The following is a 24,116-nucleotide window of genomic DNA, read 5'->3' as shown; positions in this document are numbered from 1 at the left end:
TTAAGTGAGGGAGTTTACATTTTGGATGGGCTGCTATGTAAACAGTGTGGCAATGGTTTATAGTAGAGCAACGCCAGACACTGGAAGCCCAGACTGGAGTCTGATGAAAAAAAAGTCCCGGAGCCAAATGAAGAGAAGACTGGAAATAAAAGAGCAAATCTTAAACAAGGGAGATGTTAGTGAAATATACAATGACTGTTCTAATGTGGAAGTGAAAAAGGAAAGAGAGAATAATCTCTAGATTTCTGGCCTAATGAACAGATAAATCACAATGGCATTAATACAAAGAAATTCTTAGGGTGTCCTCTGAATACCTCAAATTCAGTATGTGAGGAAGAGGACAAGTTCAGTTTTGCATAGGTTGAAGGTGAGGTACTTGAGGGGATATCAAGGTGGGTATGTCCAAAAGGCAATCTGAAATGTGAGTGTGGAGCACACGTCAAAGCCAAAAGTATCCATTTGATCAGAAGATGCATGGGAGGAAAAACCGTGGGCGAGACTACATTACTCAGGAGAGAGCATCCAGAAGAGAAAAGGACCAGAGCCCTTGGGAATAGCCCAAGAGGCAGTCAGCGAAAGAGCAAAAGTGTCAACTTGATTCCTCCTACCATGCGCAAAAGCAACTCCACTGGTCCTTTCCCATATCAACTAAAATCACTTCCTGGGATTCCTTCTTTGAGCTCTTCTCTTCTACATACTTTATTTTCTTTCTTTCATTTCTTTTCTTTTCTTTTTTTTTTTTTTGACAGAGAAAGTGAGAGCAAATGTGTGAGCTGGGAAAAAGGGCAGGGGAGGCGGGGGGGGGGGGGGGGGGGGGGGGGGGAGGGGGGTTGGTGGCAACAGAGAGAGAGAATCCCAAACAGGCTCCATGCTCAAAGCAGAGCCAGACACAGGACTCAATCTCATGAACCAGGAGATCATGACCTGAGCCGAAATCAAAAGTCAAACAACACTTAAACAACTGAGCCACCCAGGTGTCCCTATACTTTATTTTCTTTTGGGCTCTCACCCACACCACTAGAGCTCTTGTGAGATATACAAATCTGGAAAGGCAAAGTCTCCTTTTCTATTCAAACCTTCATCTCTCTCTAAGACTCAGAGAATTTGTCATTTTTCTACATATGGCAAGCTCAATTTATTTCAAAGCCAATGGCCAATCAAATAATATAAATGCCTACCATTTCTTAAAACATGTTTGAATACTGACTGACACCAACTCTTATTTCATACTACCGAAAAGAAACAGAAAACACTCCCTAAACTTCTACATTCTAACTCTACTACTTCCAGGTGCTGGACAGCTAAATCCAGGGCAGTAAGACTACTAGAAATGGAAAGCCAACTAAAAGCAGGGGTTTTCTTGTGTTTTTGAGGACAGGACAAGACATGATGCATCTAATACATATATCTTTATAACTTTAGTTATGTTGTCAAAATCTTTAATAATATCAGGTATTGCAAGTAATAGAAAATGTACTACATAAAAGGATAAAATTCTCCCAAATGCTCTATACTTAGCCAACAAGGCTTTCAATCCACTTCAATCCAAGAAGATCTTAAGAAAACTTGTCAGAACTAGATTTGCTGAGATTCTAATGTTACCGTCATTTGCATGCCCTTCTTGCTGATATGCTCTCTCTAGCAAGAAAATGAATCAGATCAGTAAAGCGATTTAATAATTCTTTTTCTGGGAGGCTATTTCAAATTCAAGAGGCCTTTGATGGATCTAATCCCTATGAACTGTACAACATTCAGCTTAAAACTCGATTTATTTTATCAACATCTCTAACATAAATGATGAGGCTTATCTTCTCATTACAGAGTTAAGTTCTCAAATCTGGAGAACTTGAGTATTTATATAAAATATACGCTGAAGCCAGGAATTTTTTCAGACCTATCTTTTATTGCGTAACAACAGTAACAACTGCAATTAATGAAGCATTAGCAGCCTCTCAGTGCCAAACCCTGTACTGACAGGCTTTTTAAAAAGTGCAAAGAATCACTCATCCAAGGTCACATAAATATTAAGAATTGGCTTAAAAAAAAAAAAAAAGAAGAATTAGAAGAAAGACACAAACCAAGGTCTGACATACTACCTGAAATAAGAAATGCCAACATGTATCATGTGCCAAAAAACATGACAAACACTTTTCATGTGTCCTCTCATTTATTTTTCCCAGAAGCTGGTAAGATTGCTACAACTAATACTTCTATCTTACCAATAAGAAAATCAAGGATTATAAAGATTGAAATGTCAAACCATACAGCTAGTAAGTGGAATTCACTAATGTTTAAACCCCTGGTTTCTCTGGAGCCACAATGCTTTCCTCCTTTGATTAAGGTGAGCCTGAAAGTTAAGATGAGATTACTTGTTTTTTTTTAAGTTTATTTATTTTAAGAGAGACAGAGAGAGAGAGAGAGCAAACAAGGGGGAGAGGCAGAGAGGGAGAATCCCAAGCAGGCTCCAAGTGGTCAGTGCAGAGCCCTATGCAGGGCTCAAACTCACAAAACCATGAGGTCATGACTTGAGCTGAAATCAAGAGTCAGATGCTTAACTGAATGAGCCACCCAGGCACCCCGGAGAGAAATAATCTTAAGCAGACTCCATGTTCAGTGTGGAGCCCGACACCGGGCTTGTTCCCCATGACCCTAGGATCATGACCCGAGCCGAAATAAAGAGTCGGACGTTTAGCTGACTGAGCCACCCAGGCATCCCAAGATCTATACTACTTCTAAGGAAATAAGAGATAAGATAGATGACTTTAAATATTTTCATAGTAACTATATTATTTATATTTACAAGCCCACTGAGGGGAAAAAAGAAATGTATTATGTTGGGGGAGCTGGGCTATAGGACTTCCAATGGCCTTTCCTACTCTGAGACTATGAGGTTTGGTGTAACAAAAGGTTGGAGTGCCTGAGACATTAAAAAAAAAAAAGTAAAGAAACCATCAAAATTCAAAATCCTTTTAGTGGCTTTTCATAAAGACTATTAAAGAATGGTTCGATGTAAAATTTTGTAACTGTGTTGTGATGGATGTTACTAAACTTCCTGTGGTGATCATCTCACAATATGTACAGATGTTGAATCATTACACTATGCACCTGGAATTAATATAATGGTATATGTCAATTATATCTCAGAAAAAGAATGGTCCAACATTACATTTGTTTCTGTATTATGGTCCACACTGAAGGTAGATGTTATATATATTATCAAATGATTTTATTTTTATATTTAGAATGTAACTATCTTCTAAAGAAAATTCTCTAGGATAAAATATATGGTGAAGAAAAATTCCATTAAAAAAACAATCTGATTTGGGGCACCTGGGTGACTCAGCCGGCTGAGTGTCCGACTTCAGCTCCGGTCATGATCTCATAGCTCAGGAGTTCAAGCCCCATGGGCTCGTACTGTCAGGCTCTGTACTGACAGCTGAGAGCCTGGAGCTTGAAAATTCTCTAGGATAAAATATATAGTAGAGTAAGAAAAATTCCATTAAGAAAACAATCTGCTTTGGGGCACCTGGGTAGCTCAGTCAGTTGAGCATCCGACTTCGGCTCAGGTCATGATGTCACAGCTTGGGAGTTCCAGCCCCACAGCTCGCAAGCTGTCGGGCTCTGTACTAACAGTTGAGAGCCTGCAGCCTGCTTCAGATTCTGTCTCCGTCTCTCTCTCTGCCCCTCCCCTGCTCTCTCTCTCTAATATAAATAAATATTAAAAAAATCAAAAAGTAAAGAAAAGGAAAGGAAAAGAAAGGAAAGGAAAGGAAAGGAAAGGAAAGGAAAGAAAAGAAAAGAAAAGAAAAGAAAAGAAAAGAAAAGAAAAGAAAAGAAAAGAAAAGAAGAGAAAAGAAAAGAATCTGCTTTAAATTAGTATCACTACTGGGGTACTGGGTGGCTCATTCAGTTAAGCATCTGACTTTGGCTCAGGTCATGATCTCGCGGTTCATGTGCTCAAGCCCTGCGTCAGGCCCTGTGCTGACAGCTCAAAGCCTGGAGCCTGCTTCAGATTCTGTGCATGCGTGCGTGTGTGTGTGCGTGTGCATCTCTCTCTGCCCCTCCCCCGCTCGTGCTCGCACTCTCTCTCCCTCTCTCAAAAAATAAACAAACATTAAATAAATAAATTAGTATCACTATTATAGAATCATGTCTACTTATAAAGAAAAAAGAATGACAGAAAGGAACAAAGTTAGGCAAATTGTATTCTTTACTCTCCAATGGAACAGAATTTCACATTTTGAGTAAACAGCACTTAAATAACTTTTTAAACTGCAAATGTAATTTCTTATAACCAATTCAGAAAGGATTTAAAGAACATTGTATTTTAATGTAGGCACATCACGGCTATAATTTAGTAAGTTCTACAACAGCATCTAGACTGGGTAAAGTATACTGCTGTACTGCCTTTTCGAGCTGCCAGCAAATTGTACTCTATGTCCAACTAGAATACGGAAGAAGACAATTACCAAGACTGTTAGCTTTGAAAGAGAAAGATTTTGACTCATAGATACAGAACTTCCCACTTGAACCAATTACCAACAAAGCAGCTTTAATACCTATATAAAAATATCACAGATCTGTATGTCAGACCAAATCTCTTAAAGAAGACATAGTCCTGGGATTTGAAAGCAGAAACTTGTATGAAATTAATTCAGGGTCCAGATGTCCTGTACACAGCGCTATTTCTTTTTCTATAGCTCCAAGACTAAATAGCTGCTCCTTAAAACTTTCCAACCTTCTTCTGAAGGACACCCAACTCAAAATAGCTTCAACACATTAATCCACAGTTTATCCTTCTTTTTCAATCTTTCACACTCTCAAAATGTTATTCTGACACGTTTACTTACACCATTTAATGTGGACCAAACCTGTGACTCATTAGCACAGATGTCACACCCCCACCTGACACAAACCGCTGCAGACTTCCTGCAGCTCATGCAGAGGAACACAAAGTAAATGTTACTTAGAAGCCAGAAGAAAAAAATTTATTTTGACTTTTAGAGGGAAAGAATGAAAAGAAAGAAGAGGGTACAGGAAAGGAGAAAGCCAGTCAATTAGCACATACTTACATTGGTCAGGGGGGCATGTGCAAACATAGAAAATCCTTCAAAGATATACTCATGATCATCATATTCTATAACAGTTGGTCTGTCAGTCTGAAAGCAAACAGAAACACAAAGCATGAATTAAATAATATAATTTGCATGTGCAGAAATCCATAAGAATACAAAGCTATCAACAATGGACTCCACTGACATTTTTCTAAACTCCAGGGACAACTTTTTACAAAAGTTTAATTTTAGGTGGAATTCTCTTGGTTGGTGGAATTCTCTAGCTTCAATAATATTTACATACTGAGACTATCAAAATGTTTATTATGGGTATCATAAAGGAGAAAAAGGCTATATGGCTTCATTTTCTAGGAACTTGTTGTATTTAATCCCACAATACTACCAGATCTATTCTTACTGAACTATATTTCTGACCTAACAAAAGTCCTAACAAGAACAAGATAATAGCACAGTCAACTCAAAGCTCAAACTGGAAAAAAAACTCAGGATCACGATAGTCAAGACTAGCAACCACCTGAAAGTCTCCAAAAGACGTCAGGGTGCCACAGGCACAACCCCTCACAACGCCATTCCCAGGCCCTCCAAAGAGAAGCTACCCACCACACACAGTTACAAATCAATTCCCACATAATGTCAAAAACATTAATTATCTGAAAATTCAATCTGTGATTAAAACATACAATTGTTAATCTAAGTGTATGAGATTCTCTTCCTTATGCTATTCTTATAACCCACCATTTTTAATCCTAGATGCTAACTATGGAACTAATTATCAAGACTGGTAACTTAAAAGACAGTTTTTAACACAGGTATTGAACATTATTCTTTTAAACATTATATATACGTGAAGAACGGAAAGAACACGCTAAAGAACATCCACATGTACATCAGTTGTTTTGTACATTAGTAACATAATATTACTGTTAACTTTCTATTCGGATATCTCTAAATAAAGCTGGTCTAAATTAAATATAATAGAAAGAACTTCTGACAAGATAATAAGGTATAGCCACTTTGGAAAACAGCTTGGTAGTTCCTTAAACATACTTACAACGTGATCCAGCAACTCTAGTCCTAGGTTTATACCCAAGAAAAAAGAAAACATACACCCACAGAGAAACATCTACAAATTTACAGCAGCATTATTCGTAAGAGCCCCAAAGTGGAGACTAGCCAAATGTTCGTCAACTCGTAAACAGGTAAATGTAGTATATCCATATAAGGGAATATTATTTGGCCATAAAAAGGAATGGAGTTTTATGTTACAACATGGGTGAATCTTAAAAACATGCTGAGTGAAAGAAGCTAAATCACATTTTCTATGATCCCATTCACATGAAATATCCAGAACAGGCTAATGATAGAGGCAGAAAGTCTCTTAATAGTTGTTGAAGGCTGAGGGATACAAAAGAACTGACTACATTAAGTACAGGGTTTCTTTTCAGGATGATGAAAACGTTCTGAAGTTAGATTCTGGTGATGGTTTCACAATTCTGTGAAAAGAATTACAACATGAAGTATACACTTTAAATGGGTGAATTTATGGTATATGAATTATCTCTCGATAATGTTAAAATATATAATCACTAACAATCTAATTTTGAAATTGAAATCTCTGGATACAGTAACCAGAATTAATAAATTATGCACTGTGAAAGACAACACAGCAAAGTGCAACAGCCAACAGTCATGCACACTGCAGTCAAACTGTCTTAAATCCTCACTCCACCCTTACTATCTGAATAATCTTGAGCAAGTTACTTAACCTCAGAGTAAAACGTGGACTACTGCTCCATCTGTATAGTGGGGATAATAATTCTACTTCATTGGTTTGTTGTGAGAAAAAAGTTAACACATGTCAAATACTTAGAGTGGTTCCTGGTACCACAGTTGATAAATATTAGGTATTACTACTATTGTCATAAATACAATAGACCTTCTTGATTGCTAGCTTATATTAGCTATTCACGGATTTTTAAGAGATGCAAAAGTGTTCTGTGCATTCTTCCAACTCCCATAGCTCCAATGAATAGCTCCAAAAGTCATGGCTATAATGTATGTGGCTACTATGTGGTACTGACGACATAACTGAAAAAAAGGTACAGAAAGTAGTACAGTGAGAGGAAGCAAAATAAAAGTCATTATGATAAAGGCCAATTTTATCAAAAATAAAATATTTTTTAAAGAAAATTTAAAAAATGAATCAGTACTGAATCTATTCACATTTTAACTTACTTGCACACATTCAACCTATTTACATTTTAAAACGAATGAAATCTGATTTTGTTAGGAACTTACCAAAAAGTTTGTAGGAGGGGAGACTGTAATTCGATAGTGGAAAAGCCTGCCAGCATTGTTGGTCATAGGGCGACAGGGCTTGATGGCCTGAGGGGGGAACCAAAAGTGAGTTTAAAAGTAAAGTAGCAAATTATTTTTATTCAAAAATAGACTGTATTTTCTAGATTCACGTCTGACAAAAGAGGTTTTAAATGTGTTCCTTCACAGGTTGGTAGGAAGAACAGTATTAACAAGATGAAAAAGGACTGCCCGGTCACCAGTATTTAACCTATTTCCTCATGTGCAATAACAGGAGTTCAGACAACATAAAGAACTTTCTAGATCTAAATTTCTCTATCTTCCTCTTATTTGTCTGCACGGGACCAGATGAGAGTGGTTGACCAACAGGGCCAGAACAAAACAGTAGTTAGGAAAGAGTTAATTGACAGTAGTTAGGAAAGAGTTAATTGACTAAATAACACAATAACTGACCTTTGGCTAAACTCCCAATATACTAAAAAAAAAGGGAAAAATAATCTCGAAAGTAATAGCAGGTTTTGATAGGGGGAAAAAAACAGTAAAAGGATCAAATATGCTGAGTAAAATTAGAAGGTTCCTGAAATGAAGAACACATGAGAGGTGGCAGAATAGGGTATGCATGGAGGTCAAGATGGGAAAAGGAAAACATAAACTGATGCTTTTTTTTTTGCTCTCCTTCCTTGGATCACCACGAGGTTGACAGGGGCTGTTAGGACTGACTCATAGTCCAAATAATCCCTCTGTCCAGTCTTGCTTACACACTCTTCCCCTCCCAGGCAAAGATCCCTAAGAAACACTGGGCACCCAAACTTCATCTTAGCATCTGCTTCTGCAGAATCCAGTGTGTGCAGCTCCAGGTATGAACCAAGAAAACCAGAGACATTAAGGGATTTTGGATCTGAATCACTTAGCACCCACTGGCAATAAGGACCCCATCAAGGTGGTAGTTGGAGTCCCTGGTACCAGATGGCAGGCGAACTGAAACTTTCAAAGATGGTGAATTGGGAGAGTATACGAGCGGAAGCAGATGCAGTGTACCAGGTACTTAAGACTATGAGAAAATGCGTGCTATAAGTATAATGGGATAGACAGCTACTGCTAAGCACCACTGATGCGGCACTAAGCCCCTCAAACTTTAGTGTGCTTTGAGATCACCTGGACAGCTTGCTAAATCTCAGATTGCTTGCTCCCCACCCCAGGGTTTCTGATTCAGCAGATGAAGAAGGCTACAAACCTGCATTTCTAAGAGGTTCCCAGGTAAAGCTGATGTTTGGAGAACCAGTGGTCCACAGAAATGTAACAGGAGATGGGGAGGAAAGGCAAGTGGAAGCCAGACGGACTGTTGGAGGCACACAAAGAAGCTCTTGTTACCTGCAGGGATCAGTCCAAGAGCACCAGGACCAAGTGCAGGGTCAGAATTGGATGGACCCTAAAGCAAATTGACGGCCAACCAAGGTACTGACCAAGGGAAGAGACCTGGAAACCTGAGATGAGGACATACAGGTTTAACTCCTCAGACTCCCTGAAACCTTTTGCCTCTTCAGACGTGGACCATCCCTGTCTACTAAGAGCAAGCACTCACCTGTGTCTGAAGGCAATGTCCCTGTAAGGCAACACTACCTCCCCCTGTCCCAGCACCCATCAGTCTCCCCTCCCGGCCAACAGACCTATAATTAGGTCACAGCATAACCCAGCTGGGGAGGTGCTGAGAGGAGAGGTTATATCCCAAAGGAACTGCAAGAACTAGTCAGCATGTGCCAGCAGCAAGAGTCTGCACGGGACCAGATGAGAGTGGTTGACCAACAGGGCCAGAACAAAACAGTAGTTAGGAAAGAGTTAATTGACTTGGGAACATTCAGGATTCAAGGACACCAGATGTCAGGAACTGCCTACTAGGATGTCTCCTAAAAACATGAAAAAGCAATGGCCCACGATGAGTGAAGTTAAAATGCCAAAATTGCTGTAACAGAGAAGGAAGTAGTTCAAAGACTCAAGGAAGTGGGCACATTGGAATAGATATATTATCTGTAACTGAAAAATACACCAGATTCTCATATTCCGTGGGAAGGCCCAGAGCACGTGCCAAAGGCCAAAAGGAATGTGTTGGTGAAGGGGCACCAGCCTCACTAGGAAAATCAGTGGTGGCCTTCTCTGCAGGCCAGGGCTGACTGTAAGAGAGGTGGTCACAGAGCAGAGCTTGCTGATAGCAATGTGGATGACAAGACTCTGAAACAAGGGAGGCAAGATGATGGGACTGATTGTTAGAAACCAGGTCTCATTATAACCAGCAAAATCAAAGTAGCAACCAAAGGGGTCTGGCTCACAGAGAGTCATGGAAGTAGTTAACAGAACATGGTGTCCTTAGGTAAAATGAATGGGTAGCTAGCAAAAATAATACTTAGTTTGTACCACCAGAAGAATCAAGAAAGGATAACCAAGAGGCTGAAGGTAGGCTGCCCCAATAGAAAGTCATGATCCCTTACCCAGTTCCAGGCCTACAGGAGGAAGGGGGCCCTACTAGACCTGGACAGGACAGGACAACCCTGTCCTTCCACCAAACGGTATACAGTCATTTACCCAAATAACTGTACGTTGGGGAAAGGGGAATCCAGAGTGTTCAAGGAGTGTTGGACACAGCATCTGAATCAACACTGATACTTGGAGGAGACTAGATAGATCACCCTAGTACACATTAGAGTGGGTGATATAAAGCTAAGGTAACAAATGGAATCTTGGTCAAGATCTGGCTTACAGTAGGTCCACTGACTACACAGATCTGCCCAGTGAGTGTTTCCCCTTGTCCCTGAATGTTTCATTGTCTTTGACAAAACTGGCAGATGGCACCACTCCACACTGGGTCCTTGCTCTAGAAGAGGAGTAAGAGCCATCATAATGGGAAAGGTCAAGCAGAAGCCACTGAAGTTACCGCCATTCCCAACACAGGTATCAAAAACAGTATCACTCTGGGGGGATGGTGTAGATTAGTGCCATCCTTAAGGATCCAAAGGCTCAGGAGTGACGATCTTCATCATAGCTTTGTTTAACAAATGGATCCTGGAGGATGACTACAGACCACCACAAGCTCAACCACATAGTACCTCGGACTGTACCAGCTGTGCCAGGTGCTACGGCATAAAGCTGATTAATATGAGCCCAGGTACAAAGTGTATAGGAACTGATTTGCTGAATGTATTCTTTTCCATCCCAATCGGAATGAAGATAAGAAATGGTTCGCATTCTATGTTCATTCACACAGAAAAGACAACATTTACAGTTTTGCTGCCAGGCTGTATTAACTCTCCCACTCACTGTCACAACAGTCCAAGGAACTCTCGACCTTCTGGACATACTGCAGAACATTGTAATGTTCCACTACATCTATGACATCATGTTTATCATCTAAAAGCCCTGGCAAAGCACGCATGCTCTGGAGGGTGAGAGATAAACCCCACCAAGACTCCAGGGTCTACCACAGCCACACCATTTTTAAGAGCCAATGATCTCAATACCAAGATATCAGTCCAAAGTAAAAGACAAATGATTGCATCGTCCACCTCCTACAATGAAGAAGAAAGCACAACAACAGGCGGGCCTCTCCGGGCTCAGGGGGCAGTATACCCCCACCCAGGGATATTGCTCCAGCCCATTCACAGAGTGGCACAAAAAGCAGCCAGCTTTGAGCGTGGCTTCAGCGACAAAGGCTTCGGCAGTTCCAAGCTGTAGTGAGAGCAGCCCTGATGCAGGGGCCACAATACTCAGCAAATCCTACACTGTTGGCAGGAAAGGATGCTGAGGGGAGTCTGCGGCCATACTGGGAGAATCATAATGCTGGTATGTGGTGTTCTGGGGCAAAGCCATGCCATCTGTAGTAAAGAATTATATGCCTTTGAAAAACAACGCCCAGTGTGCTAGTGGGCCCTGGTGGATATGGAAGGCACGGCCAAGGGACAGAAACAGACATGTGGCTGAAGTGCCCATCAGAAGCTGGGTTCTGTCAGTCTCACCCGGGCAGAAGTCTGGAAGGGACCAGCAACATTCCATCCCAAGACAGAGGCCGTACGTCCAGAATCAGGCACACACAGGAGCAGCAGGCACAAACAAGCTGCGCAAGCAGGTGGCCCACCACTGCTGCACGAGCGCCCCTCCCTCAGCCGATGGCTGAGGACAGAAGGATGAAAGCAGAGGGAAAAGCCCAAGCTTGGTTTGCAGACGAGTCTGTCAGGGATGGGGGAGCAAGCCAAAGACGGGCTGTGCCACAGCCTCGTTCAGGGAGGAATATGAAAGACAGCGATGAGGGGAAGTCTTCCCAGTGAGCAGAGTTTCAGGCAATGTACCTGGTCATCCACTTTGTGGGGGAAAAGTAGCCTGAGGTTAGAATATAGATGGACTCATGGCAGAAGCAAGTGGCCATGCCAGCTGGTCAGAGGCCTAGAAGGAAAAAGATTGGAAGATGAGGGATAAGAAGGTCTTGGGGTAGAGGTGCCTGGCTGGCTAAATCAGTGCAGCATGTGACTCTTGATCTCGGGGTTTTGAGGTTGAGCCCCACGCTGGGTATAGAGATTACTTAAAAAATTGTTTTAATCAAAAAAAGAAAGGTCTTGGGTAGACCTGTGAGTGAACAAGTGGGAGTGAGTGATGCCAAGTGTACATCAGACAGCACACACCACAGAAGAGGTACTAAACCACCTGACTGACATATGACTCGGTCAGATGGAGTCAGCCAGCCTCAGTTGTCAGCTACCCAGAGTTGACAGTATGAGCACATGAATGAAGTGGCCACAGTAGCACATGAGCCCAACAGCATGGACCTGACTTATCAAGGCTAAGCTGGCTAAGCTGACTGCCAACGCCCAACATCCAACAGGCCATCTACAATGACCAATGATGGGCCCCTCAAATGGCACCATTCCTTGAGGAGACCAACCTGCCACTTAGTATGCACTTGACGACATAGGCCCCATCCATCTTGAAAGGGCCAGGAGTTTGCTCTCACAGGAATAAACATGTACTGAGTATGGGCCTGTCTTCCCACAGGTCTTCAGTCAGCACAGCCAGCCACCTGGATCTTCCTTCAAGGAAGGGCCTGCTGCCCAGCTGTGAGGACAGCAGACAGCCTATAGCTACCAGCTCTTTCAGGGTCTGCCTCTGCTACAGAGCCCCCTCCCCCAAGATCAAGCCCTTCCTGGGGCAGCCTGCTTTAGGGACAGAGGGCAGTGGGGGTGTGAAGGCTATGCCAGCCTGATGTAAGACAATTCCAATAATTCTGGCTTTAAGACACCTGTCCATCACTGGTGAACTCCCTTTGCTCAATCCTGCCTCCACTCTCTTCTTGCCTAAACCCCATGAAACATCTCACATCACAAACTCTACTGCAGCACCTGCTTTCAGAGAGCCGCGTCTGAAGCACAGGTGTGGACACTCACAAGGTGCAGATCCTGTACCTCAGTTCCTAGCTACACTTGCTGGTACTCAAAGACAAATGAGGTAAAAGCAAGGAAGTGGTTAAAAATATCCATCATTGTCTCATAGTCTTGATTCTAATTATTATTATAGCCTCAAACAAGTTTTAAATAGTAATTAAGGATTTATACATACTATTTTTAAATATAATGTGCTGAATCATTAAGTGACAATCTGGGATTAATAAGAGTAACATAAAATAAAAGATGGAGGGGGGAAATGATGGAAAATCATTGAAAGGGAGCAACTACATGTAACTCTATGATATAAAGTATTCAACTCATTCGGTTCGACATATCTGGAGTGTCCTTGATGAACCAGGGGATGGGGCACAGGGTAAAACAGTTCACACACCACTCAGTCAGTGAGGACAACAGACTAACAAAGACTAACGGAGACAACAACAGACCCTTACATACCCCAAAGGTAAGAGAACATGTGCCTTAGTAAGATCATTTTTCCAAGGTAACTCATAACCATTTATAAGAAAACATGAAAAATTTCACTGTATGCACAGTTTTAAGATATGAATAACCACAAAAACCCCTCAAATACACCCTGCCTATTTCAAATAATGAAACTTCCAAACGTTTTTAAGTTTCCTTGATAACATTCCCTACTCCCACCCCAAAACCCAAGTACTTTTATTCTCCAATTATCAGTAACAGAGACTATTAGGGGAAGATAAAAAGACTATTTTGATGGTATTATTTCATTTATAGGAAAAGAACAGCAACAGCATCTGTCTACTTCTGGCTTCTCAGCACTTACAAATATAATAACCCAAATCAGTTACCTCTTCTCCAGGATAAATGCTGTGCCTAATTCCTGTGCGTCTCGCTTTGGCGCTGCATTTGCAGAGTGGCCCATCATTCATCTGTCAGAAACAGAATGTAATTCTTTTTTATTGGGGGGAAAATCCACACCATGCACAATGATGCCTCAGAAACTGTGTGGGTTTTAATGTCATGAGTACAGAAGCTCTGAAGAGGCTGTCACGGTTAGAAGATTAAACGGATGTTCCAAAACCAATAAAGCTGCAAACTGTCTATATTGTCTGATAAAGGGAAACTGTATGACACTGCTGGATTCCCAAGTTATTTGTGCAACCAAGCAGAAAATATCAATGTCACTGCACTGTTTGCCCCCATCTTCTCTTACCACTTTTCAGTGTGTTTCTCCTATTTCTTATTTCAGGAAAAATGACTCTTTCACAAAAGAAAAGCATATTTTATACCCTGAAGGAACACACAGAATGCTTTGAAGGTGACCTCCAAATTTAATGTTTCCAAAAGAGAAACCTAAACGTATCTAAAGCAGAGGGGGAAAAAATGCCACTAGAAGCAGAGTAGCATTAGCTCAGTGCTAATCAGGTGAGTCAACATCTGTTTTTTCACCTGAATTCATTTTACTGCCATGAACTGCACCCACATGATAAGATGAGTGAATAATTCCTGAGCGCCTCTTGGGCAAAAAGATGGTTGCTAAGCATTGTGGGGGGAAGGAGGGTGACAACTCAGGTATTCAAGGAATATTTATTCTATACAGGAGAGATAACATACATATGATATACTTAGTAATTTAAAGAAAAAGGAAAAAAAGTCCAGGTGGAGATACCACTGGCTTCAGAAACAAAATGTGAAAGGCAGAACAGGACAGGAGAAGAAGATGGCTATTCTACACAAGACACCAGCATGAGAAAAAAAGGGAAGGAAGAAATCCTATGTTATGCTCCAGGGACATGAGACCCATCTAAACAGAATAGATCATTTACGTCAGCAAGAAGACTACAGAAACAGAACTGAGGTCAAAATCATCAAGGGCTTTAAAAGCCAGTTTCGTGAGTTTATTCAATACAGATGGTAACAGTGAATCAAAAGAGAGACCAGAGAGCATCAGTTTGGAGAAGGGAGAATCCATCTCTCACTTTCTTGGTATTAATTATAAAATACGTATGTGTTAATATGTATATGTTATATATATGTATATATATACATATGTATGTACACAACGCACACATAACACACGTTTCTTTAAAGTTCTAGGGATTTATAACTCACATCCAAGGAAAATGTCTCAATAAATCTTTGAAAAGAAGTATTAAAATGAAAAACTGTAACTTTCTTTATCCTTTTGTGAAATCTAAAGCTTCAGGTAGCACAGCAGAGGAATAACATTGCTATGTAAAAAAAAAAGAAAATCACATTAAGATATTATTCAGGGGCACCTCAGTGGCTCAGTTAACCCTTTAACTTTGGCTCAGGTCATGATCTCATGGTCTGTAGGTTTGAGCCCACGTCGGGCTCTGTGCTGACAGCTCAGAGCCTGGAGGCTGCTTCAGATTCTGTGTCTCCCTCTCTGCCCTTCCCCAGCTCATACTCTCTCTCTCTCAAAAATAAACATTAAAAAAAAAGTTATTATTCAAAGTAACAGCTGGCAAACAGTGATGTGATGGGATTCCCTCAAAAATCACAACACACTCCTAATGCTGGTCAGTAGAAAAATCACTTCATCCTCACTGATTTGCAAGGATGTAGACAGACATCCTAATTCCTGCCTTTACCAGGGTCTTGGCCCCAGTGCAAATCAGCACTTTACAAGGTTCAACTGTACAGAGGACACGAAACTAAACAGTAAACAGAAGAGTGAGACTATCTATATTGGAAGCCTCTGTAATCTCTAATAAAAATAAGAATGGACATAAACTGAGGGATAAGCTTCCTGATAGAACTATGTGCATTGAAAAGACCACACACGAGGAAAGGGGAGGGACAACTAATGGACACAGGATTTCTTTCCAGGGAAACAAAAATGTTCCAGAATTAAATTGTGATGATGACTGTTAAATCTTGTGAACAGAAACACAAAAAATGAATTGTATACTTTAAGTGTGTAAACTGGATGGTATGTGAATTATAACTCAGTAAAGCTATTCACAGAGATCATATACATGGTTAATAAATCAAAGTAAGTTTCAAAACACATTTGCAATTTTTAAACATTTCTGCTCAATTCCAAGAGAGCAAAAAGCACCACAAAATACATTTCTGTTCAGGTACTCCAACTATATTAATTGTATAAAAAAAAAAACCAACAAACCACTTAGATAGCAGTCATCTAATAAGAACCAGAAAAGCATTCAAATTAATATAAAGTATCTTTTTATAGGTGTATGTTTTATTAAGCTTAATAACTTCATGTGCATTAAAGATACTATTTTTGCAGGTGTTGTATATTTGTAAAATAAATCTTTTATAAAGATACTATTTGGTATTAAGTATTACTTCATAATAAAACAGTAAGTAAAAATAAAAATGATTATGTCCAGCCATGACATCGTTAGCTCAAAAATGCTTAATAGGAAAAGAACTTACAAGTAATTGTGACTATTACCAGCTAAGAAATATGAAGTCTTACAGGACTTATTGTTTACTATATTGCTGCAAGATACCTTCCAGATGAATTGCTTTTAAAAAGACCTACAAGTGCTCTCTCCCTCAGCCTACCATTTGTCTCTTTCCGTTTACTGCAACTTTAATGAGGCAGCACCATTATCCTGCTCCCTAACATGGAATTTACAAACATCGTCAAACATGATTCAAGAGACAGTTGCTCTGGTACTTATGCTTTGGTGCCGAACTCTGAAGCTGAAGAGGAATAAGCTCTGAGGGATGACATACAACCCTGAGAGTAAAATTCAGTTTTCATACTAGCCAACATGCATCTTCTGAGCCCGGAGTCATAAATGTGATGTGTGGGTTTGCAACCTTTGTAGCAAGAACACGGCATAAAAACACGCGCACCTGGCCTGGGTCATTGTACCAAAGTTCATCGTGAAGTCGGTCAGGGTGGGCTTTTTTACGTTTGATTTCCGCAATGACATCAAAAACTTCAGAGTCTGAGCTGCTAGAACAGGTGCTGTCCTCATCAGACTCACATTCGGATTCACTGGAACTCTCTAATAGAGGGCAAGGGAAAACAGAGAAGATGAAGAAATTTTACAATGGTTTTTTCTTTCAGCAAACATTTGGGAGCCTATTCCACACCAAGCACTCTGCTAGGCAATACCAGGAAAATAATGCAGCCCATACTGCTAAGTCACAATCTAATTAAGGAAGCAATGAAAACAAGAGTTTTAGAGAAAGACCTAATGAACAATGCCAGGGAAAATGCAAACCACAGCAGCGGTATGGAGTCTCACATTTAAAAAGGTGTAGTAATGGGGCGCCTGGGTGGCGCAGTCGGTTAAGCGTCCGACTTCAGCCAGGTCACGATCTCGCGGTCCGTGAGTTCGAGCCCCGCGTCGGGCTCTGGGCTGATGGCTCAGAGCCTGGAGCCTGCTTCCGATTCTGTGTCTCCCTCTCTCTCTGCCCCTCCCCCATTCATGCTCTGTCTCTCTCTGTCCCAAAAATAAATAAACGTTGAAAAAAAATTTAAAATAAATAAATAAATAAATAAAAATAAAAAGGTGTAGTAGTAAAATAATAATAATAAATAAATAAATAAGTAGATAGATAGATAGACAGATAGACAGATAGATAGATAGGTGTAGTAATTCAGAAAAGGGCGAGTCTACCCTGACTCAGGTCATTGAGATTTCCTGGAAGAGGTGCACATGACCCAGGCACACGGATGGGGTGGAGTTCGGCTGATGAGCGGATAAGAGGAAAAGAATGCAAAGGGGGCACTCAGGCAAAAGCATGGAGGGAGGAGCACAAGCACTGGACAAAGTCCCCACAGAAAAATACCAGGAGGTAAGGGGTTTAAGTGTCACAAATGCCAGACTGAAGGTTCTGAGTACCAGACTGAAGATTTTAAATTATTTTCTCCTCCCCATAGTAGCAATAAAAGATTTTAGTCCTTGAAAGTGACTGGATAAAAACAGACTAAGGATTATGATAAGTGATATAAGCCAGTCACAAAAAGACAAATACTACGTGAGTCTACTTCTATGAGGTACCTAGAGTAGTCGTATTCATAGAAATAGAAAGTAGCATGGTAGTTGCCAGAGGCTAGGTGGAAGGAGGGACTGGGGAGTTAATGGATACAGAGTTTCAGCTGAGCAAAATGAGTTCTGGAGACAGCACACAATGTAAATAGTCTCAATACTACTGAACTGTATACTTACAAAATGGCTAAATGGTACATTTACTGTTCTGTGTATTTTACCATAATTAAAAAAACAGACCTAGGGGTGCCTGAGTGGCTTAGTCGGTGACTCTGATATCAGCTCAGGTCATGATCTCATAGTTTGTGAGTTTGAGCCCCACAATGGGCTCTGAGCTGACAGTGCGGAGCCTGCTTGGGATTCTCACTCTCTTCCTCTCTCTGCGCCTCCCCTGCTCATGTTCTCTCTCTCTCTCAAAATAAATAAATAAACTTAAAAAAATATATATTTATGAAAAAACAGACCCAGAACTTACATTAGTCCTACAAGAGATTAACAGTACATCACAGTAATAAAACCCAACCCCGACATGGTTGGATTCTTGAGTACTGCATGAGATAGACGCTGTTCATCCTTCTTTTGTAGATGAGAAAAGTAAGGCACGGAGAGAATGAAATCACTTGCCCAAGGTCATATAGCAAGTGGCTGAGCAGGAGTCTGAACTGAGGTTCAGTCGGTGCTTTTACCCACCATGGACACTGCCTCTCAGCTGGGAAAATGAAGGTGGCAGATGAGAGCCAGAAAACAGGGAAAAGGCACAGGGAGTGCCTGATCTATGAATGGCTTTCTGTTAGGGGCTAAGGCTGCAAAGTGGTGAAAAGCAGTTTCTATCCTCAAAGATCTCAGCATCTACTTGGAACCTCACAATACACATGAAAAAAAAATAGATCACCACATGATAAAGTTATGGAAACTATCCATATGAGTCGAGAGAAACCTTCAATCAGAACTGGCCTACAGCTGGCATTTCCTCATCAAAGCAGGAGCTCCCTGGCAGTGGAGAGAGCCACAAGGGAATGCCTGCCCATTAGAGGCACAGGTGACAGGGAATAGACTCCTGCTTCTGGTGGAGAGGCTGGACTATGGTGCTGATTCTAAGACTGGACAGTTCTACAAGGGACACAATTGTTAGCATACCTTACAAATGAGATCGCTTATGTATTCTGCTTAATGCAACTAAGGAAAAATAAGATCAAAACAGAGAAAGTTCTACTTTTATATATATTGCTACTATAGTTAAGGAAAATAAATGAAAAAGAGGAAATTTCAATATACGACTCTCAAGAACATATCCCCAAAGCCGAGGTTTAAGCAGTAACAGGAGCACAGGGCCTTGGTCTCGTAACTTCTAACTCACCCAAATCTTCATCTAGCTTCGTCTTAGGAGGCTCCCATGGAGGTCTAGCAGCTTTGGCCTTTTCTTGCCTACTCCCCAGTTCTTCCTCAAATTTGTCGTATAAGTCACGGAGCCTACTTGTTCCAACCACAGTAGAATCTCCCTTTGAGAAATAAAGAATCAATATTAGGAACTACATTAGTAATAGCCATACCAAAGACACATACAACCTCACAAATAATCAAGGATTTGTAACAGCAAGATGCCATTTCCTTCAATTTAACAAACATTTAAAAACAAAATGGCCAATGCTGGCATGGGTGTTCTGAATCACACACATTTACGGCTAACACAATCTTCAGGAAAATGTACTTGCCAACATCCAGAAGAAATATAAAAACTGTTCACCTATGCCTTTTGATATGAAAAAATAAATCATGACCCCCGCCACCCAAGAATTCATGATATCTCACACTCTCCTAGGGAACATACATTTCCCCACTACTGAAAATCACTGATAGTCTATCTTCCACATCAACCCAATGATCAAACATAAATATCCTATGGAATGAAGAAGTCACAGGAGTAAAAGGCACAGCATAGGGAATACAGTCAATGACATTGCGATGTTGACATTGGCATTGCATGGTGACAGATGGTAGCTACACTTGTGAGCACAGCATAACAAAGATGTTGAATCACTATGTAGTATACCTGAAACTAATGTAACATTGTCAATTATACTCAAATAAAAAATTTTTTTCAATAAGAAACATAGACCCCCCCCCACAAATACACCCTATAAAACACAGGAACACAGACACACACACACACATACATGCACACTCACATGCGCACACCCATACACCAACACACCCACACTCCACAAACACAGGATTCTACAATGCATTCCTAGAGGAAACTCTCCACTTTCCCCCACTCTCTCTTCCCAGGATGAAATCACTTTAAATGTCCATATTCTTCAACTTAGTAATTTCCAAAATGTAAAGACCAGACCTATCAGACAGAAAAAGCAAATTAAAGCAAATCATAAAATCTGCAGTTATCCCAAAAGAGGGTAATTGCTTTTCAAAGCCCCAGCTCATTACTGACACTGGCAATGCGAGGACAGCTGACATTCTTGCCACCTCTCTGCACCAGATGACAAAACACAAAGGCAAATGTTGGGCTTACAGTTTATTAGCCTTCCTTCTACACCAATTTTAATATACCCATAAAATATACAAGAAAAAAAAAAACTGCCTGTGTAAACTCTTTGAACCTTTGCTATTTTATTTTGTTTTAAGAATAATATCCATGGCAGCCATTCTCCTTTTCTTCTTTGCTAAAAGAACCATGATTCCCTTCAGATTTGGGGTAGAGAATTCCTGGTCTTAGGAAAAGTGGGTTCAGAGTCCCCCTCTGACCCTCAAAGTTGTCCCTGCCTTAACGCCCAGGAACTGAGTGTGTTACCTTATGTGGCAGAAAAAACTTCGCAGATAGTGATTAAGATTACAGACTTTGAGAAGAAGATATTATACTGGATTATCTGGGTGGGCCCAATCTAATATGAGCCCTTAAAAGCAGAGAACCTTTCGCAATGGAATCAGAGGTGCAAGGGAAGAAGAGGCTGGAGATCCTCAAAGCACAAGAGACACGCGACCTACACTACTGGTTTTGAAGATGAAGGAAGGGACCTATGAGCCAAGGGATGCACATGACCTCAGGATGGTGAAAACAGCCTTCATCAGCCAGCCAACAAGGACGCAAGGACCATCCTATAGCCACAAGGAACTGAACTCTGCCTATAACCTGAATGAGCCAAGAAAACAGATTCTCTCCAGAATGGAGCACAGCCTTGTTTGATTCAGCCAGCAACACCTAAGTTTGACTTCTGACTTACAGAGCTGTGAGATAATAAATATGTGCTGTGGTAAGCTATAAAGTCCATGGAAATTTGTTATGGCAGCAATGGAAAATGAAGCCCTGGGAAAGACATATGATACAGTTCTGGGGAAGGAATAGAAGGAAAGATCCATGGGTACGCTGGGCCCCACACAGCACTGCCCTTGCATCCTGTGTCTGGACAGACGTGTGTAAGAACATGACACCTGCAGTCACCCTGCAACTCACAGTGGATGCTCCAAAAGCAGCAGATAGCAAACTAGAGCCAGCTCTGCCATCACTGAGCCACTAAATGTACACCAGCCACCACTTCCTTCCAGACAACTTGTTGAGAAAAACAAACCTGGCTCACAGTTTAAGTCACAATTCGTCAAGTATTATAATTTACAAACATGCTTAACCAACAGATACCTTCTTTCCAGGACTGTTTTCAGAATTAAGTAAGATATGAGAAGCACGAGTAAAGTTGCACCATAAAATGCTCAGCATGAGCTTTCCCTTTCCTGTATCACATGAACCATGACTTAAAACCCTGCTCTAATTTATCAAGTAAAATATCACAGCATCATGAGATTTCTCAAATTCTTTTTCCCAAAGACAAGAGAGTCTACTTTTATGTTCTCTACAGATAAGAGCCCAAGCCAAGTAGAAGCTATTTTCACAAAATTCCAAACAGAATGTTCTTTTATCTAACCCCATACACAAAATCTACCATCTCCAACCACTTACATCTCAGACCTATAGACGATCATTCTTTCACTCATCCATCTAATCAATGAGCGTCACTCTGTGTCTACCCTGTGGCAAATAGGCCTAAATTAATGGGATGGAGTCCTAACACCTACCTGGAGAAAGAGAGAGACTAAACAGAGAGTGACCAAAAATAAAATGAAGATAAAAGATAAAAAAGGCAAAAGAAACAAGCATACAAAAGAGGAAGTCATGGAGTCTGACACAACAAAGACTCCACATGGGCTGCGGAGCCCAGGAACCTCCCCTTGAGCAGCCTGTGCACAGGCTCTCTCAAGAGCCCATGAAGGGTGATAACCCCTGCCATTCCACAAAACCAGCCAATATGCATGGGAAACTTCCTGTGCTTATCTCTGGTCAAGGTCAGACTTCTAAGAGACAAACTCAAAGTCTTCCTTATTTCCCATGTTGGGGGGGAATGTACATACAAACACAACCACAAACTGCATAAAGCAGTTATGTGTGAAAACTTAGAAAACCACCATTATCAAGACTAACAGTGTTATAAAAATGCAGAACGAAGAGATACTTTAATCTACCGCACTCTTGCCTTTGGTTGTGGAAGACAGCTTTGGTCTACAGCAGTGATTCTCCACTGGGGAGAGGGGTGGAGGGCATCTGGCAATGTCTGAAGACAGCTTTGGGTTCACAACTGGGGAGTATCCTGTGCACAGAACTCAGAGAGGCTGCTCAACATCTTACAATGTACAGGACGGCACCCACCACAAAGAATTACCCAACTCCCAATGCTGAAGGTGCCAAAAGTTGAGAAACCCTGGTCATAGCTTCTCAGACCTACCACCTGATCCATGGGGTCACTCGAGTAGTAGTTTTCTGAGTGGGTGCATCGAATCCACACCGGCTTAAGAAGTTCTTCTTCCTCCTCCTCATTTTTGTCAGGCAGTGTCTCCTCTGGCTCTTTTTCCTTGATTGAGGTATAATTCTTCTCTTTGCCAGAGCTCTGGCTGTCACTCCATCTGTCTTTTTCTTCCTCCCAACGAGCTCTCTTTTTCTCCCTACTTGGGGAGCGACTTTAAAGGGAGGTAAAAGAGGCTAATTATTTAAAATGTTCTTATGTTGTAAGATTATTCTATTTCACCTGTTTAGTTCATTTTTTCACCTAAAATAAAAATGCCATACCAAATCAACATATTTACTTTTGTTAAACCAGTGATTCCCAAACACTAGTCTGGTGGCATCAGAATCACCTGAAGTTAGTTGTTTAAAAATACAAATTCCCAGGCCCTACCCCAGATCTACTTACTGATTCACAGTCTCCGGGGGTGGGGCCCAAGAATCTGTATTTTTAATAATCTCCCCAGGTAATTCTGGTGTGCATCCAGCAGGTTCAGGGACAACTGGAAAACCATAACTCCTAGAAGAGAAAGATATTTCGGAAATATTTGAAAATCTCCACATATGGACAATCTCAGCAATGAGAATACTACTTTTGAATCCTCCACAGCTTGCTTTGCCAAGGGGGAAAAAAAAGGCTTCACAAACCACAGTCTCAATTTGGCCATAAATTTAGCTTGAGGACCATAATCTAAGAGAAAATCAGTTATATCATCCCTAACCATCTCTCTGGAAGCTCAGACTTGGGTTACTACTTAGTGAACCACCACTCTGTCTAATTCTGATCCCTGCAAATACTGATATTAATTCATTTAAAAAGGATAAAAACAACTCGATCTCCTTGAATTTCTAGGGCTTAACATGTGCAAAGGCCTATCCTATGGATGTGTTTAGAGAGAAAAACCTAAAGGACAGGTTTTAACTTGACATCCAAAAATTTAAATGCAACCATACACACCCTGAGAATCTAGCCAAGGAGAGAAACTGTTGTATTAGTATTATGGTAGCATCCTCTGCAGCAACACTAACAAAGTCAGTATTATCCAAGAAAGCTCACATCTGGATCAAAGTCACAAATTAACTATTCTCATCAACTCTACCAGTAACTGCTAACTTTATGACAGGGAAAGTGTGAGTATGTAGGTGTGTATACATCGAGGGGGAAAGGGTGGGTAATTAGATTATATATTGATTACTTATTGATATAACTTCTAAATATTATTTTGTTACCAGAAAAGTTACTGTAAAGTAAAATATATATACGCCCACTGTAGAAAAATAAAGCATTAACAAAAAAAAAAAACAAACTCGTCATCCATAAAACCACTAAGAAATAACTGCTATATTTAACAAATGTGTTAAAACCTATAAATATGACGATATATACATAAAAATACACACATTTAACAACAACAAAAAAGCACACAACTCTATAGCCTGCCCTTCTCAAAAGAAAATCAGGAATACCCTT

At 40.7% G+C, this 24,116-nt stretch overlaps 1 protein-coding gene across 7 annotated transcripts in view; it reads right to left on the bottom strand.

The window, feature by feature from the left end:
• DROSHA (drosha ribonuclease III) overlaps positions 1-24,116 on the bottom strand; it is a 127,384-nt gene that overhangs the window by 89,747 nt on the left and 13,521 nt on the right. For 6 of the 7 annotated variants that reach the window (XM_030331958.2, XM_030331948.1, XM_030331983.1 and 3 more), the window contains 7 exons: positions 23,055-23,165; positions 22,590-22,821; positions 19,157-19,298; positions 16,655-16,809; positions 13,648-13,728; positions 7,374-7,460; positions 5,073-5,159 (listed from right to left, as the gene is read on the bottom strand). In XM_030331958.2, coding sequence (XP_030187818.1) covers positions 5,073-5,159; positions 7,374-7,460; positions 13,648-13,728; positions 16,655-16,809; positions 19,157-19,298; positions 22,590-22,821; positions 23,055-23,165 — 895 coding nt within the window. The remainder of the gene's footprint in view (positions 1-5,072; positions 5,160-7,373; positions 7,461-13,647; positions 13,729-16,654; positions 16,810-19,156; positions 19,299-22,589; positions 22,822-23,054; positions 23,166-24,116) is intronic. The other variant, XM_030331999.1, reaches the window with a different exon arrangement.

This window comes from Lynx canadensis, chromosome A1 (genome assembly GCF_007474595.2).
Source record: "Lynx canadensis isolate LIC74 chromosome A1, mLynCan4.pri.v2, whole genome shotgun sequence".
Classification (NCBI taxonomy): Eukaryota; Metazoa; Chordata; class Mammalia; order Carnivora; family Felidae; genus Lynx; species Lynx canadensis.
Note: the sequence above shows the minus strand (reverse complement) of the source record. Positions and strands in the feature narration are given on the sequence as shown.